Raw genomic sequence first — 19,197 nt, 5'->3', positions numbered from 1 at the left:
CAACTGACTGCTATTATTCGTTTAACACAATGATACAGCAGAGGTAGAAATAATCAATAAAGAAAGGACACTTAATGAGATTTAGGAACATCCCAAAACATTGAAGCTCTCCTCAAGCATTTGATTATCTGGAGGCTTAATTATCTGTGTTTTCTACTTTAAATTAAAGAAAAGCCATAACTCAGAGTTACCAGCAGTTTAATGATAACACTCTTCAATTCAGGTTAATTAAAGCACAGCCGTAATTAGAGTGTAGGGTTGTATATCACCAGGCTGGCGCATAAGTATTTTCATTACAGTAAGAATTGGCTATTCAATTTCAAGATGACATGAAGGACGCCAAAATATATTTTCAGCTGGTTCATGTAGAAGAAAAAGAGTTGGAGAATATTCTGGGTATAATAAAGCACTGATAAAATATACAGATTTTCAGAGCCGTCTCTGTAATTATGCACGGCATTAAAACAATATGCAGCCAATAACGTCTTGAAGCATGAAAAGAGATAAATTTGCTCTTCCCTTGGGCTGGCAGAGTGCCCCCCTGCAGGGTAGGAGCACCACACCGAAAAGACTGGAATTTTTTCAGAAGCTGGGAGAGTCATTCGGTGAAAAGCTAAGGGGGCAGGATTAACGGGTGCAATCTGAGGTTGTTTCCCAAGAGAACAGATGTGGGAGGAGGAGAGAGAGAAGGGGCAAGAGGCCCCCAAGTTGAGCTTTTTAAGAATTTCGAGCAGAGAGACGCTTTCTCCGGCTCAGGTAAGACTTGCACCAGCTTCTCTGCACCAGCCTTTGGCCTTCACGTGTGTATCGCCAGAAGACGCAGCCTTGTTCCAAAAGCAATAACTAATTTAGACAAAATGCAGTATCACTTCTGAATATTTCACTTATATTTTCTCATTGAATCCTCACAACAATGCTGTGACGTTTATGTGAATATTGCCATCCCTGGTTTATAAAGGAGGACACTGAGACTCAGAGGACATTGGTGTCCCCTTCCAAAGCCACCTAGCAGACAAGTTACAGTACCAGGATTTTGATGCTGGGGCCTCGTGCAATTGGGAACAGCTTGGAGGATGTGGTAGATGAAGGCTGGCTAATTACGAATCTCCTGGGGAGCTTATTAAACAGAGAGGATTCTAGGTTCCATCTCCAGATTTTAATATCTGGGGTAGATCCCCCAAATCTGCACTTTTTTATAGGTAAGTGGGGGTGATTCTGATTCAGTCTGATGACTGGGGACCCCCAGCAACCCCATTCTCCACACCACAGGCTGGAATAACTTCTTATTCCAACTTCGGCCTCAGTCACTGGAATGTTTCTGATTTTTGCCAAATCATAGAATTGTAGGTGGGCCACATCTTACAAGCTAATGTTAGGATTTGGGCCTTTGTGGGCACTTCCTCTCCATTGCTCCTTCTTCACGAAGTGGACGAAGGGTATTCTGCAATCTCCATGGATATAGGAATGAGTCTGCCCTCTACCATGCCAGGCAAACTGCTGACTGCTCTCCCCACTCCCCACGCCTAATCCAAATCAGAATAGGAAAAAGACATGGGGGTACTGAGCCCTTTAATGCTCTCAGTCAGGTTTCCACTGGGGATCATAAAAGCAATTCCAGGGTGGGGAGAACAGTTAAGCACCAGATGCAGAGAAGGACAATTTAGGGTGCCACAAGCCAGATGCCTCTTGGCCTTGATGGACAGCATGGTGGGTGTGTCCTGGATCTTCCTCAGGATGCTCTTAGGGTGTTCCTTTTAGGTGCCAGCAACTCCTGAGCATCTCCCTGCGGTTTTGCATAGCTGGCTTGCCCCTGGTCTGTGTGGCAGTAAGATGAAGGCAAAGGAGCTACGGGATCTGAAAGAGAGGGTGCCACCCGTTGTTCTCTGAACACCAGGAAACCACCCGCTTCCTTTTCCCTCCCACTCCCCAGCTTCCTCAGTAGGTGACTGTGGAAGGTGCAGATGGCCAGTGCCAGCCAAGCCTGCAGGAAGCCGGGGCTGGGGTGTGAGGCTGTGTTTGTCACGAAGGGGTCCCGTTTTTGAGTGGTTCAAATAGTAGGATGATGTGTGATGTCAGGTAGTGTGAGTTGTGGAGTCGCAAAGGTCTGGGGTCAAACCCACTTGCTGGACATGTGATTTGGGACAAGATAGTTGATTTATAGTTACCAGCTGCCTGACCTTGGGCTTCGTGCTCACCCCAGTTTCCTCGTCTCTGAAATCGGAATGATAGAACTTGTCTCTCAGTACCAGCTCATGTCCTTTTCCCCTCTCCTGCCTATCCTCTTCCCACCACCCTTCTATTCTGCCCACTGAATATAATATAAACACCAAGAAAGAAAGAAATCTGTCACGACGTTTCCAGGTTTTATTTACTCTTACCTTTTAGAAAATTCTGCCATCGGTCACCAGCCAGTTAATCAGCTAGCTATTTAATGAGCTCGGGGTATGTGTGCCAGTGTGCCAGGCATGGTGCAATTAGATTTGCACCATCAAATATATGCTCATTAAAAGATTAATAGCAATACTTTCAAATGCCAAGGAAAAGATTCTGTTTCCCTGCAGCTGCTGCCTTCTGAGAGTTTGCAGTCTGGTGAAGGAAAATAATACCCACCCTCAGGGAGAGATGAGTGCCCATTGATGAGTGTTTGATGGAGGCACACAGCCGGGGGACAGATGCTGAGAGCTCCCTGCAGGCTGGGGTGGCCAGGAGAGGCTTCCTGGAAGAGGTGATACTTGAGCTGTACCTTGTGTGGAGGTTGGGTTCAGAGAAGGAATAAAGAGGGAAAAGGGAATTGTAAGTGATAGGGAACCAGGAGGCTGGGAGCCACAGAGAACTCTCTCAACACCCAGGTCTCTGAGATTTTCCAACGAGAACAAGTCGATTTCCCCTTTAGATTGATTTCCCCTTTAGGAGAAGGAGAAAAATCAGAGTTCTTTCGGCATGTGATGTTTTCAGGGGGAAACAGCGATAGTGTTTTTATTATGAGACCTAGCAAATGAGAGGTTGTACCCCCCTGCCTCCAGGTGGGAAAGTGAGGGCAGAGGAGGGAGGTGGGGAAAGATGAGCGGAGGAAGCCACAGGTTCACAGGTTTGGCTACTGCAAGAATGCCCTGTGCCAGGTCCTGAATCTCATGGTGAGCAGATCAGTCAGTCAGTCATCACTTGCAAAATATAAACGCTTAATTGTATCAGGTTTTATAGCTCAGAGGGGATTAGGACAAAAGATGTATTTGAAATACTGCGTGTCTCTGTGTCCCCCTGCAGCTGTTACAATTCAGATTTGATGTGGAGTATTTAATGCCTAGGTAGTTTGAGGAACTCTGACCAGATCTTCCCTATGCTAAAGGGCAGGAGTTCTGCCCTCCGGCCCAAATGCAAGCCTGGACGCTTCTGTGCTGGTTTAGACAGTGCGGGGTCTGCAAGGCATGGTTCTCCTTCCCCTCATCCACCCGCATTCGGGGCCCTAACATTGAGAAAATCACGCTCTCGTCCTGTGTTGTTTGACATGGACAGATCTTCCCAGGGAAGGCACTTGAGGAAACTTAAATTTAAGACTGCCTAGAGAAAGCTGGGTCTCTTGCCCAGTGAAAGCTACAGCTAGTTTCACTTGATTTCTGTGAAATCAGTAGTTCTTAGAGAAAGGTATCCGAATTTGAACATGGAGCAGAAAGAAGTCAGCAGATTCTATTGTTATATGGTAGATTTATTTAGCCAGGCTGCAGAAATGAACATTTTATGAGACTTTATGGAGAGGCATGAGTCTCATCTTTAAAACATATTTTTCCTCAAAGAACTGGCCCTATTCATCCAATTATTTGGGGGTATTATAATTAGGACTGAGCATATATGAACACAGATAGGAATACAACGTTTATGATTATTTCTGTTACAGGGATTCAGAAGATGACCGATAATCCTTCCACATGTGAATAAACCAGTGGCGATAAATCTATTAAAACCCTTAATCGAAGGCTATGGAGGCAGTGGCAATTCTAGAATTCTCTGCAGGAAGGGTCAGGGAGGCAGTCCAGTAGGAAATACTGGGGCTTGACTTGATGCTGGGTACACATGGCAGACACACAGTTTACATTTTATATTTCTGAGTAATCATAATAGCAAAGCTTTCTAAAAAATGCATTTACTGACATTTTAGGCAAATGTTAATTGTCCATATGAAAGAATGTAATTATATTTAACTTCAAGTGTCTTAGGTGTGCTAGTGGAGATATTATGAGAGTGGGTGTGTTCGAAGGTGAGGGTGTTCTAAAGCCTTCCCACTCCACCTCTATGAAAGCTGCTGGGAAATCTGAACAACATTTTCGTGGGCATTTTAAATCACTTCCATTTTCCTGGTGCTGAGTCTTACAAATCCCGCTGGTTCAAATTTTCTTTAACTAGATGTTCCCATTTTGACAGCCTATCATTTTAAATCAGATCTCCTAAATGTGAATCTTTTTTTCATTTTAGCCCCTAGATCCTAAAGATCTGGTTCCCCAATGCGCAGTATTTACATCCTCATCTACTCTGATTACATGTATCAGCCTGACATTCCCAGGGTCCCTCTGGACAACTGAAGAGGGGCTGGCGCTTTGGGGTGGAGCTGGGTTTGGGGAGCACAGTGAAAGCTGCCTCTTCTGTCCTTGCCACTTCACTTCTAGGTGAGTCATCTTTGGCAGCCGCAAACCACACCTTTGCATACCCTTCCTGAACACATTAGAAGGTGCAAACTCTACGACAGGTTTCTATGCTTAATTCACACCAGCCAGCAATCTTTCTAGTCAAGAGGGCTGATTTAATAGCAAGAACAATTTATTTCCCTCTGGGTAGGTAGAAACAGTTGGACTCTAATTCTTAAGAGCCTTTGTTCAGGAACATTTGGGTTGAAACTACTGTAGTTAACAGATGATGCTGGCAGTAAAGAAAAAAAGAAAAAGAGGGCTTTGTATAATGTTGTCAAATTTGGTAGACCTCTACTTAATAATTATCAAGAAAGCAATCTAACTTTTTTCCTTGAAAAAAGAAGTCATTTCTATTCCCCTGTAATTATTTTTGCAACAAGTGGCAACTTTCTGCATTGGACATACTGGGACATTTTATTTTAGAAACCAGGAATTAAATTCTTGCTAACTTATGGCTGATTTCATCCTGTTTGTCACATTGTGGAAGTTACCTTGTTTCTCTCTTATACTCTACCTCACGCTAAGCCTCCTTTCTCTTTCCCACCCCAGGTCTGTGTATGTTTAAGCCATAAGAATGACTTTAAGGATTGGATGAGCAAAAACCCATTTTGCTTTACCAGAAAAATGGTGTAAATGATGCAAGTAAATATTTAATTTCAGGACATCAATTCTAAGTGGTCCAAAGGCACATCCTTTGTAACAGGATCTGCAGAGGGTTCCAAGGAGAAATCGCTGTCTCTATCTTAAAATTGTACTTACCTCATGTCATAGCGGATTGAAGGCAAACATTAGATTCCCAGAGCATATCACTGCTATCATTCCCTTGTACGCCCTTCTTTTCCTATCTGTCTGCTTCTATCCACCAAGTTAAAAAGCATCTCGTTTCACGATGGCTAGCTCACTTCCAAGCTTTCTCTGCCTAAACTAGACTTTCCTAGTTTACCACTTTATCTGTTGTAGATAATTCTAGCAACTCATGAGAGTCTGCTCCCCATTCTTTCATACACTTACTTAATCAGCATTTACTGAAAGCTGACTCTGCATTTTGCAAAGGGCAGAGAGTCAAGTAAGCAAGTAATTACCACACCCCACCGTACCCACTCCCTGTTTACTCACCTTGATCTGCCCTTCCCCGCAGAAGCACAACAGAGGCTGTACCTGAGCTGCAGCCTTAAGCCCAGCACCCTGACCTTCGCCAATTCTCTGTGGCAGGAACTCACGAAAACCTGTGATTTTAAACAGGGAGAGACGTAGTTCTGTTTCCGGTGTAAATTGTAAATTACTCAAGATTTGTACTTCGCAGACATCCAGAGGATACTCAACTAGAGTAGGGAGTAATAGCTTAGGTGCCCATAGGGGGCAGGCAGTTAGCAACAAAGAGTTAGAATGAGGAGTTCCCAGACAATAGGGGGTGGTGGAGACTGTGGCACATTGGAGAGCACATGTCCCATCCAGAGGGGTAAGTGCTTTGCAGCTCCAGTCCCTTTTAGCCGTATGGAATGTGGCTCCAGTATGGCCATATCTGATTTATCAAGGAAAGCTGAAAAGCTCGCTTTTATATGAAATCACCTGTCGGTACCTAATTCTAGAATTTTTTTTTTTTTTTCTTAAATGCTGTACTGACCAAACAGAACATGTCTGCATGTTGGGTTTCTGGCAACCACTTCATTTCCTTTGCTTTTATAAGAAGCATCTGTGTAGCATACTGCCTTGAGACTTGATTTCCACTTTTGACATTTCTACATGAAAATTGTTTAACCTTGAACAAGTTGTTTGATTTCCACTTTTGGCGTTTCTCCATAAAGGCCATTTAACCTTGAACAAATTGCTTTTCCTTCTTTGGACCTCAGTTTGTTATCTGTACTAGAAGGGCAGGACCAGCCAATCTTGAAGTGCCTGAGTCTGAAAATCTATGGTTGTGGCACTGTTTGCATGTACAGGCATACCTCTTTTTATTACACTTGGCTTTATTGCACTTTGCAGATACTGCATATTTTTTTTTTTTTTTTTTTTTTTTTTTTACAAATTGAAGGTTTTGTGGCAACCCTGTTCAAGCAGGACTGTCAGTGCCATTTTTCCAACAGTGTTGGCTCACTTCATGTCTCTGTGTCACATTTTGGTAATTCTCACAATATTTCAAACTTTTTCATTATTACTATATTTGTTATGCATTTCTACATGAAAATTGTTTAACCTTGAACAAGTTGTTTGATTTCCACTTTTGGCGTTTCTCCATAAAGGCCATTTAACCTTGAACAAATTGCTTTTCCTTCTTTGGACCTCAGTTTGTTATCTGTACTAGAAGGGCAGGACCAGCCAATCTTGAAGTGCCTGAGTCTGAAAATCTATGGTTGTGGCACTGTTTGCATGTACAGGCATACCTCTTTTTATTACACTTGGCTTTATTGCACTTTGCAGATACTGCATATTTTTTTTTTTTTTTTTTTTTTTTTTTTACAAATTGAAGGTTTTGTGGCAACCCTGTTCAAGCAGGACTGTCAGTGCCATTTTTCCAACAGTGTTGGCTCACTTCATGTCTCTGTGTCACATTTTGGTAATTCTCACAATATTTCAAACTTTTTCATTATTACTATATTTGTTATGGTGATCTGTGATCAGTGATCTTTGATGTTACTATTGTAATTGTTTTGGGTTTTTTTTAGCAATAGAGTATTTTTTAATTAAGGTGTGTTCATTGATTTTTTAGACATAATGCTATTGCACACTAATAGACTATAGGGTAAACATAACTTTTATATACACTGGGAAACCAAAAACTTCACCTTACTTGCTTTATTGTGATAATTGCTTTATTGTGGTGGCCTGGACCGAACCCACAATATCTCCAAGGTCTGCCCCTGATCACTTTGTTTACATCACTCTGTCCCTCTCTTCTTAGTCCCTTTGGCCAGTGAACAAAGGCTTGTTTTAGGTCAGAGCATTCTTAAAAAGAGGCTTCTATAAGGCCGTGTAGAAAAACTTTAGATATTGATTTGAAAGTTACAAAAGAGGACTCAGATGGGCTGGTCCGCCCTGTGCTAGGTAAGGAATATGCCCAAGGCCATGTAGATTTTATTGACTTTTCTGAGTTAGGAAGCGCCTTTCTTTTTATATCTAAGTGGTAAATGATATCGTAGTAGCTAGGAAGACATAATCCACGATTACTATGAACTGTTTCTTCCCTTCTCACCAATAGGATCAGGTCATTAAAGCAATTAAGATTCTTGATCCCATGAACCACCAGAATCCCAAATCGGAGTGGCCATTGCTCACAGGATTTCAGCAAATCAGCATCTTCATGATCTATGCTAAGTTAAGATCAGCCTTCTCCTAGAGTTTGGCACTTAGTTGTTATTTACATTAGAAAGTGGTTACTTAATCTGGTAATTTGTTTCAACAAATACTGCATAAGCCACCTGATATTTTAAACAATTTAAGCTCCAGAGGTAACAGCCCCGTAAAGGGTATGTGTTAGCAGTGCTCTATGGAACGTAAATTAAGAAGAGCATTTTTCCAACTGTAGTTGGGTATGTGGCTTGGTGTTTCAGCAAACTGCATAATCAGCACAAAACCCAGGTCATTAGAGTCTGCTGGCAGGAATCAGAAAATCTGCAAATCACTGGGAGAGCCCAAATACGCCTGGATGGAAGTGGTCCTTTGAAATCTGACTGTCTGTTTACAGCAATGCAGGGGATCATGACCTCCCAGGCAGGAATGAGCGATTGGTCGTATTCCCACTGCAGAGCTTGAGGCCTTCACCAGCACCTTACCTGCAAGCAACACATACACGGGTCCAGTGCATCTGATTGTGTCACTTTTCTATTTAGAACCAAGCCAGAGACTCCCATCCCGCTTAGAATAAGCTGCAGATTCCTTGCTGTAGCCGGCAAAGTCTTCATGATCTTGTTCCCACCTAGTTCCCTGACCTAATCACTGTCACTCTCGACTTTGCACACTCAGCTGCAGCCTCGCGGGCCTTAATGCTGGTCCTCAAACACCCCGACTTCCCTCCTACCTAAGGGCCCTTGCACTTGCTCTTTCCACTCCCTAGAAGGCTCTTTACCCAGATCCTCTCATTGCCGGGCAGATGTGGTGAGGCAGCTTGGATGGAGCCAGGAGTTAACAGTGCCGTCGTCATGTGCTGGGATTATTACCATCACGGAGGCTAAGGATTATTACCATCATTCCGAGCGCACAGGGGTCTGCTCAGAACAACAATACGATCCATTTGTACAAAAGACCGAAATGGAATCCAGATAACAGGCCCAGCTGCTCCAAATACCTCCCTCCCCCTGCAGTTAACATTTTACTACCCAACCGAGTAACTAATGAATCTGGCCCAGCATAAATCCCCGGGCACAAATCCCTGCTTCAGGTCTGTGTCTGGACATCCAGACCTGAGTGCAATCTGCACTTTGAACATTCAGCACCTTATCACTTGTGAGAAATCAAGTTTAATGGGGAGGATGGGGAGGTGTGGCTCACATCCCCCTCCCTCTGGCACAGTGACTGTAGAATGGGGGTCCCTTGGGTAATGACCGCATCAGGAGATGGAAAGGTCGTAACGGTGTGTGTTCTGTGGCTCTGGTCCTTCTGAAGCACTGACTGCGAGGTGTCTCCGTCTCATTGCAGGCTGTGTTTTGTGAAGCTCAAGCTTCTAATGATAGCCATTGAGTACAAGTCCGCCAACCGAGAGAGCCGGTAAGTTTGCCCTGACCCAGCGGCTGGCTGACGTTTATGATGGTAAGAGTGCAGCCCGGGAACGTTCAGTGCACTTCTTTCTTACGCATTATTTATTTGTTCGGAACCCTAAGGCAACACCTCTCTGACTCGAAGGCACATTTCAAGGTGTGTTCAGGTAGACATTGCCGCTTCTATCCCAGACACGCCTGGCATCCCAAGCCCCACTGGACACCCAAAGAGTATTTTTCCGGGGGAAAGGGATGAGGCATCCAGATCTCTAACCAATCATGCCAACTTACACTTTTCACCCTCTAAGTATAAAACCAGGGACAGACCCTGCCCTTAAACCCATTTTTACTGCTGTGATCAAAAAGCAGGTGGACTCTGGCCTCCTCCATCGCAGGCATGGGGCAGAGTCGTGATGGGAGTTTCCAGCTCTCTTGATAGCCACATTACAAGCAGCCTATTGTGTACCATATGTTTCTCTCCCGGTGCAACTGAAATCCGTGTGGCATGAATATCAGCTTCATGTAAATTAGCCAGGAGAGCAGGGCTTGGAGGCAGGAGCCCTCTTTATGTATTTATTTTGGACTTAATTATGTGCAAATCAGACTGATGAGGGACTGGGTCTGGTCGAAATAGATAACACCCCAGTCAATATATGAGTTTGCACTGAAAGAAGGAAGCATTGCATTAACAAGGAATTTTGTTGGAGTACTGTATGCATTACAGACATAAGAGAGATGATTTTTGCTCCCCAGTTCTTATCAATAGTTTTGGAAGAGAGCTCACTGAGAAATGCTCAGGCTTGTGTCCTCTGAAAGGACAACCATGCTTTTTTCCTAGCTATGCTAAAAAGTCTTCCTTTAGGTGCCCAAGGGAAGGGTGCAGATACCCTCCAACATACACCTTAATAACTGAGCAGAGTGCAGGGCAAGACTAGAAGGTTCCTGCTATCATCATTTAAGGAGTTTTCATTATCTGGGTGAATGACTCAATAAAGCCCCAAATGTGCACTCCGTGTCTCTATGACCAAAAAAACAAAAAACAAAACAAGCACTGGATTGAAGCCAGTCAATCCGATGTTCTCTGTTGCCTTAACCACCAGATCAGATTGCTCACAAAGTCAATCTGATCACATGTTAAACTATTTTGAAAATCCAAATCCACCAAACGGAAGACAAAATGGTAGATTTGGTGGCCACATGGTAGACCATGGTTGTATCAGTTAACAACTATTTATGCAGATATACATTTTCCTTCTCTGTGGTGGCAAAGTGAAAAATATTATTTGCAAAAAACCCGAGAATCCTTGGCTCTTTGCTGTTCAGCAGGTAAGGTGGATGTTCCTGGGATTGCGGCTTGCCCATGTTGTTGCCAATATACACCTGTACCTGTGTAGGGGAAATGTGTATCCTGGGTTTCTGCAAATGATATTCTTCATGTTGCCAAGTCAGTAAATCTTTGTGTAATTCAGTGTTCTCTCTTTAACACTTCTGTGCATCTCTTATAAAAAAAAAAAAAGAGTCACGATGCAAGTGATTCTGAATAGCGCTTCTCCACCATTCTGGAATAATTTCATGGCAGTAGACTGCACCCTGAACCTTGACCAGCCATCTTCCACCTGCCACCTTTTGGTCACAAGGAGGGAGAGAGAAAGGCTGTTAATGGTTCGGTGTGAATCCACTGTCACCATTCTAAGAAAAATAACTCAGAGCTTTCTCTGAAGACACAGTCTTTTCTTTGATGGCTGTTCCCATTAATTCACAAATCTGAGATGTTTTCAACGAAGCCAGATTTATACATACAGTTTTTTTAGAATTTTCTTTTTCAGAAAAGGGAGAAAAGAACTTGTTTGGCTTGGTTTTGGCTTTCTGTGTGCAGCTGCCAGCTTTAATCCTCAAACGTGGCTTGGTCTCAGTGTGGAAGCACATTGGTTCTTTTGGAAAAAGGTGTGCTGGAGGGAATGTGGATCATGTCTCCGAGAAAACACAGGACTTACACACAATATCCGTGTTAAAAAGAACTGAGTTTCTGACCTTCCTGAGATAATAGTTTTGATTTTGTTTTTCATTTTAAAATGTCCCCTTTCCCTTCCTCTCCCATTTCCTAAGTGATCGGGTGTGAAAATTCGGAGAACCCTGCTTCTCTTTTCCACGCCCACCCCGTGCCTCCGACCTGTGTGAACTGCCTCCTTCGTTGCTGTTATCCCATGAAACTGTTTCCATGCTTTGTTGAAAAACCTTGTTTTCACACACATCCTTCAGATAATTTGAAACAAAGGTTTTATTCCTTCTATCCTTCTGGTGTCAGTCAATTGATTATCCAATTGTTTGATTTTCAATTCTTTTCTTGTCGTTTTGCAGAAGCCGAAAGCGGTATGCTCTCTTCGTTAACTTTCCTCCCAACTTCCACCCTCCGTCTTCACGTCTAACCACAGGACTAACCCTTTGCCAAGAATTCAGGAAGACAGAGATTATACATATATGTGTATATGTATATATAATCTCGTTCCCTTGTCTAGTACATACATATATATGTATATATATGTATTTTTATATACAAACCTCTCCAACCAGAGTCCATAAAAATTGAAAGTAGCATATTGCTTTTCTTGTTTGATTTGTTGATTCTTTTGGATGACGCACTAACTTCTTTGCAGGAAACCTACACAAAAACAGAGGCCCAATCCTGTTTTCAGTCATGGCACCACCAATGGGAACAAATGCTATTAGAGTTGATAAAGGAGGACGCTTCTCTCCAACCCTCGGTGTCTGTTTCTGTCCTGTCCTGATGTGTCTTGGTGCCATTTGTCTGCATACCACATCCACGTTCCTAGTGACCTCCTTTGCCCTGTGTCCGGTTTCCAGTTTGTAGAGCTGAATTTGTGTCCTTTTATCCACAAAACAGAGACCAAGCCCTTACACTTAACTCTTTTTCCTTATGCTAATTTTGATGATAACATTTGGCATACTTTCTCTCTGGGCCAGTACTCGGTACAGACTTAGAACACTGCGACTAACTCTCCAGATCATCACATTTGATTTACTGAATGAGTACTGTGTACTGAGATGAACTCATCATGGCTTTCTTTCTTCCCAGTGTGTTTGGGCATATTTCTTACTATGAAGTATCTCAGCTTTCACCATGTGACCTCACCCTGTTTTGCTGCTGTTTTATGTTGCACGAAGCATGACCAGATCCTCATCGATAGATTTTTTTTTTTCAACTTTTTGGGTTAATATTTCCAATGTCGTTTTCTCGAAGACAGTACTGTTGAAAACATACTATTGAGATGCCTACTCGTTCATCTTCTCTAGAGTTGTCTTGCTCTGTGATTGTAATCACTGTCATGTGTTTGTGTTTGTAATTGTGTGTGTGTGTGTGTGTGTGTGTGTGTGTGTGTGTGTGTGTGTGTGTGTATTTGTCTGGAACTCTTTCCAAAGTCAGATTCTTCTGTGATTTTCTTGAGTAGAGGTGGCTTCCTGTCAGTTTGGTATTATTGATATGATCCAACTGCGAGAAGTTACTGCAACACTTTGCATCTTCAAAGGTCCACAGTGGTTGCACCTCTGCTGTTGGCTTTTGGTCTTTGAGTGCTTTTATCTTGTGGTGAAGGCATGTTGTGATGTAGGCATGACTTGTCCTGAAGCGTATCAGAAAGTGACACCGCTTGCTCCCAGAACCAAATATCCAGCACGGTCCTTCCCAAATTAACTCTCTTCCCCATCCCGTATGGCTACTCTTTTCCTTATGTGCAAAATAGATTTAAAAATGCCATTTCTAAAATTATTGAGATGGATTCAGGCTAAACAAGTCCTTGCCCCTGTCACTGGCAGACCACAGTGGCAGTCATTTGAGTGTGACCAGCTGGGGGCAATCTTTATTATGCTGTCTCTGTGGCAGTGAATTGGGCTCAACTATATTGAAGCATAGACTACACACTGTACTCTTACATATATTCTGTAAGAAAAGTGCGTGAGTCTAGTTGTGTGGGACTCCAGCAGAATATATTTTAAAGCATAGAAGTAATGAAAAGTGTCAGAAAGGCAATAAGATTTGAGATTTGGGGTTTCTGTAGGCTGTGCCCTAGCACAGCCCATAAACCGCAGGGCACCAATTGGGTCAAACAGAGTCCCACGCAACAGCAATCATCTATGACCTTGTGTGGTCAGAAAGGCCACTTCCCAGTGACACGATTCATCTGGGCACAGCATGAGCTGAAGTTCTAGATGGTTCTTATCTTCTTGCTCTAGTTAATGAAGTCCCATTAGCTTGCTAGACACAGATATAATTACCATGTTATCAAGTACAAACTATCTTCTCATGTGAGTGATATTTTTGTAATTGCTCAGGGAATGGTACGCTACACCTATCAAAATTGGGGGGTGGGGAGGAGAGAAATATGCACCTGTCATATTTATCCACAATGGATAAAAGTTTCCTTTTAAAAAGTATCTGTTTCCGTTGAGTTACTGATCCTTGGTTGTCTCCAAAAACAGCAAACAAGTAAAGTTTATGATGATTGAAGAAGAGATAACTAGATGTTTCCCAGTTGTTATGCATAAGTGGTGGAGAAAGGGAATAAATCATTTTGCCCCATCAAGCCCCAAATCTCCAACCTGACCAATGTTCAGCAAGAGGTATACCGTGAAATGAGTTGCATCTTGTGAGCTGGAGCTCCCTTCCCGGAGGAACCCGACGGGATGTTTCCCTGTTAGACTGAGCCCCGCTAGCAGTTTCATGTGAATGTATTTCATGTGTAGGAACTGACATTTCAGTTTCTAAGTGAGTGGTGTTTTCAATATTGAAATCAATTGTTCCAGCTCCCCAAGTGACATGCCGTTTATATCTCTGTATATTTACATATTTATACTTAATGCACCTGGGAGATTCTTAGCTCATTTGCCAACCCCCTAGAAGAGGTGTGGTCACTCCTTTGATAGGCCCGACTGGTAAGAATTGCAGCTTGCTCTTTGAAAGAACAGCTGTGACTACCTTTCTCTTTATTAGAGAGGGAAGGAAGACACTTTTGGAACTGAGACCACTGCTTATGGTTTTCATTCGTTCAACAGATAGTTGAAACGTGCCTGTTGCATTCAGGGTTCCAAACTGGCTACTCTGAGAAACTTGTTTACAAAAGTAAATAAAATAGGATTATGTTTTTCACTCTTTTACTTAACTATGGGTTCCCTACAGAAAATACATCTTTGCTTCATAGAGTGGATAAGGGGCCAAAGAATAAGTCTAGATACAAAACTAGTTTGAGAGCAAAGGAAAAAAAAGAGAGAGCGAGCAAGAATCGGTGGGGAAGGGACCACACCAGCCCTTTGCCTCCAGCTGTTACTGAATGGTTTCAGTTGAAATTAACAAGGTCATAAAAGAAAGAGGATAATTTGTAGTTCCTTGAACTGAGAGAAAGTCCACCCCTGCCAAGAAGATGTCCCCATTGGAATTCTGCTAATTGATATATGGACTTTTTTCTTAGAGATTTTCTTGATTCTTCACATGACACATCTTGAAGTTTATCTCTGATAAGCTAGTGAATTAGACAAAATTGGAGCAAAAGCCTGATTTAAAGTGAGGCACAAGGAGGGAGACTTTTGGCAGCCATAGGAGCCACACAAACTTAACATTGGATAGTCTTTTGGGATCAAAGATCTTTGGCAAGATTTACATATTCCCATTAGAAGGTCAATAACATATTCTAAGGGTAGCAGGCATTTGGCAGGAAAAAAAGTTACTTCTGTCTAGGATCCTTATCTTTTTATATTTTCAAAGAGAGGAGGATTTACTCTATTTAAGCTTTCTAGATTTAGAATGTGGATAGAAGACTCAATGTCTAACATATCAAAAAGAGTAACATATTTCCTCAGAGAGACTTTGAAACTTAGTACCCTTACGCAGGAAGTATTACATGCAAAAGGTCCCCTGAAATCAGGGACACCTGCTTCTTTACCAAACCCTTAAATCTGTGAGCGGAATCCAGCACAACGAGCTTCCTTATGTATCTGGATGTCTTTCCTTCATTGTTCTCGAGAGCTGACCTCAGTCTTTCAGTTCCTGCCCAGAAGGCTGCCTTAGCCTGATCGGTATACTGCAAATGATTCAGCCTCACATCATTACATAGAGATGATGTAAAGCCTCTCCCCCATGTCCAGAAGAGAACTAGAGGGCATCCTGAAATCCCACGGTCAGTGATGTCCTTGGAGGTGCTTTCGGTACCTTAACAGTCAGCCATAAGGTTTAAAGAACAGAGAGATACTCCACTGTGCAACCAATAGGCAGTCCAAATGAGCCCATCTCCAGATGCGGCGTGGAGATAAAATGTTTCAGATACTGCGGTCGATACAGAGGTCTTTCAATGCCACTGGGTTGCCTCCTAGGTAGTTTATTAGCACCAAAGACAAAATGAGAGCTGTGATGCTGTGAGAGATTATCTAGCTCTTGTTTAGTTGTTGTAATTACCTGGCTTACTATTAATAGTGACCATGTATTAAGAACCTACTATGTGGCCCTCACTCTGCACATAGTATGTACTTTAATTCTCTTAGTGACACTTTAAGCTAGTGATTATTCACCCCATTTTACAGATGAGGAGAGTGAGGTTTATCGGCAGGTACATGCCCAAGGCCAGGACCTGAGCTCAGCTGCCCGACACAGGCACCTGCCCCCTTAACGGCAGCGAAACTGAGATTTGAACACAAATCTGCTCTACGTCGGTGCCCAACCTCTTTCCCCTCCGCCACACTAACTTGACTAAAGCAAGGCTTGAAGGCTGTAATAAATTATCTCAACCTGCCATCTCCGGAATGACAGTCCCGAATTCTCACTGTAGGCCAATTCTTATTCAGTGTTGCTAAAGAACAAAGGAAATGAAAAGAAACTTTCCATTGATGGGAACCATGACACAATGGGCTTGATCACTGGTGCAATTAATGAAGCGTATGATGTAAAAAAGGGAAACAGGGTTCTGTGCGAGGCTTGTTTTGTGCATATATGTCACCAAGACATTGATGAGTGTCAAATTTCCTCTTTTGAATTGCATTGTTAAAATCATGATAGGATTTTTTTTCACTCAGAAGCTTTTTTTTACACCCTTATATGAATACACATCAAAATGTAGGCTTATCCAACTTTAAGGAATTAGTTCCTTTAAACTCCAGAAGAACCCAGAACTTTCCGTGTATGTCCCTGTATATTATTCTGGAGTGTATAGTTCTTCACCCTGTAACTTTTTATCTCATTATAGACAGGATATTTTGATAAGAAGTCCTGTGTTCCATTCCATGGGGCCAGCTAAAGTGATAATTTTGGAATTTTGGGGGCATTTTTTTGCAATAATAAATAATAAAAATAATCACTAATATGCATTGAGCTTTCTGTCCATCATCTCCCTTAATCCTCTGAAAAAAGACTGTGCTTATCTTCATCTCCATCTCATAGGTGAGGCAATTGAGTTCTAGGAAGATTTAGTACCTTGCCCAAAGTCAGACAGCTACTGAATGGCAGGGCTGGAATCTGGACATAATTTCTGATTGCAGAACCAGGGCACAGGAGAACTGCCATGCAGGCAAGGGGGTAGGAAAGTGCAAAATCCAGCATCCTGCCTTTCTGCAACATTCCACTTACTTGGATTTGAAAAAGGGATCCATCTAAACTGTGAAAAAACTCTGACCCTTTTCCTCCCATGATCCTGAAAAGTCAGAGGGCTCTTAAACCAAGGTGAAGAGCTGTTGTAGGGGTGATTGGGAGGTGCCTGTATGGAGCTTCTGCTCATCGCAAGCTGTGCTGTTAGCATGGCCTGCTGCTTCCTGACGGGCGAGGAATCTCACTGTTGTCTGTGGTTCTAGGGCAGGACACTCAAATCTTCATGGACTCTTGCTATTATTTAGTGTTAATCGCGACGACGTCACAGGATTGGTTTCCCCCGTCAGGTCTTGTTATGGGTAATGATGGAACTTCTTGTGACCACAGACATTTTGCAGTAATTATCTGCTGTGTGTTCTCCGAACAGAACAAAGGTTCATCTGCGTCCTTCCTGTCTTGCTACAGACACGTCACTCTGTTGGCCGCGGCCCTTTTCGGTAATGGTTTTACCAGCAGTAAAAGATTACACGTTAAATACCATTCTCTGTTTTGATTGTTTTAGACAGTTGAGGACTCCCTTTGGCCTGATTCCAAACATCTATTACCTTAAACACCAGCCTTTCAGATCAAAGAATACCTCTGTCGTATCTGGTGCTGCATTTACAATGCCTCAATTCCGTGTCCATTAAGCCCAAAGCCTCATCTCAGTCTCTGTGTAAGCTAGCCCTGTATTCTGCTTTTGATCTGAAGACAATTAAACTTGTTTGTTTCATCCATTTATTAGATTAGGATACATTTATCTCTTCTGTCAGTCCAAACGCAACTTGGTCAGCTAATCTATTTATACCACTTTGAAATAGGACAGGGTATATTTAGGTTCATACTTCCCCGCAGCGGAAGTTTTTTTAGGGATAATTTGCATTCGTTTTCTAATTACAGTTGGCCCCAATGAGGATATACTAGACACATACCTTAATCAAACACTCCCATACATCTTTGTAAACAGCAGACTGGAATTATTAAGTATTTCCAACTGCTGGCATTTTTCTTTCTCATTGTTAGGGTAGGTCCAATTCTTTCTACCTAGGCTGCACATGGAATCCACTTCCATGTCCTTATCAATGTCATGCAGATGTTCTGTTTGCTTCTGCATGGATTACAGGTGTCCCGTACCATTCCCTGCAGTAGTATGTGGTGTGCATATATGTATGTTTCTGTATGCATATAGGGGTCCCATTAATGCTCTGTCATCTAATGGAAAATTAGTGTAGCCATAGCTCTATTGGACCAGTAACACTCAACATTGACCGTCAACAGCAATTTCCAAAAGGGTATATTATTAGGAACTTTGCTTCAAATCAGAAGCCCATGGCAATCCCATTGTACAAACCTGGCCCTAAAACCTGGATTTGCTTTGATATCTGCAACTGGGAGTATGCCAACCTGGGAACTGGGCAGCAGACCTTTATGATGGCGTTATCCAATTAAATGTGTGGGACAGTGGATGTCAGGCTGTAGACAAAATCTCTGGGGAAAGCATTAGACTAGTGGGCCCCCTATAAAGTTAACAGTACGGTGTAGCCTTCAAGGTTTTCTTCAGAACACAACCTCATAACTATGTCTTCTTTCTTTGTTTTTGTTCACTGAGCAGTATATTAATTAATCCTGGAAACCACCTTAAGATCCAAGAAGGTACTTTAGGATTTTTCATCGCAAGCGATGCCAAAGAAGTTAAAAGGTAAGAGTTTATTTTCACTTGCCTTCCTTTTTGGCTCAGACATATGTATCTCCATCCACTGAGATATGCTTTCAATGTGTACCGGGCCCTAACCCCGAAGCTTCTTAACGTGTCTGTGGGCATCAAATGGTGCTGAATCTCAGGAAAAAGAGACTGTGCTTTCAAATGCTTCCATGGATTCCTCTTCACACAATCAATTTCACACCTTTGAATTAGAATAATAACATTTTAGGCCTAGGAGGCCCTAGATACCTGCTCTTTCATTTTCCAGGGGAGGAAAGTGGGTCCCAGGGAGCCTAAGTGATTGTTCAAGATCATCCTGATTCTTGATGACCCAGAACAACACAACATAGGATAACCGGCCCCTTGTCTAGTGCTCTTTACTTAATATTATCCAGGCAGATGTACTCGAGAATTAACCGTTCTCTACTTTAAGTGCCACGTGGAATCTCAAAAGGTGTGGATTAATTTCAGGTGAAATACTAAACCGGCTGTAATTTTATTGGT

General features: G+C 42.6%; 1 protein-coding gene across 22 annotated transcripts in view; it reads left to right on the top strand.

Moving 5' to 3' along the window:
* Positions 1-19,197, top strand: part of KCNMA1 (potassium calcium-activated channel subfamily M alpha 1) — a 761,872-nt gene that overhangs the window by 580,457 nt on the left and 162,218 nt on the right. For all 22 annotated transcript variants that reach the window (XM_055080882.1, XM_055080883.1, XM_028481438.1 and 19 more), the window contains 2 exons: positions 9,312-9,380; positions 18,604-18,690. In XM_055080882.1, coding sequence (XP_054936857.1) covers positions 9,312-9,380; positions 18,604-18,690 — 156 coding nt within the window. The remainder of the gene's footprint in view (positions 1-9,311; positions 9,381-18,603; positions 18,691-19,197) is intronic.

This window comes from Physeter macrocephalus, chromosome 20 (genome assembly GCF_002837175.3).
Source record: "Physeter macrocephalus isolate SW-GA chromosome 20, ASM283717v5, whole genome shotgun sequence".
Taxonomy (NCBI): domain Eukaryota; kingdom Metazoa; phylum Chordata; class Mammalia; order Artiodactyla; family Physeteridae; genus Physeter; species Physeter macrocephalus.
The sequence above is the reverse complement of the archived record's forward strand: the minus strand, read 5'-3'. Positions and strand labels throughout refer to the sequence as shown.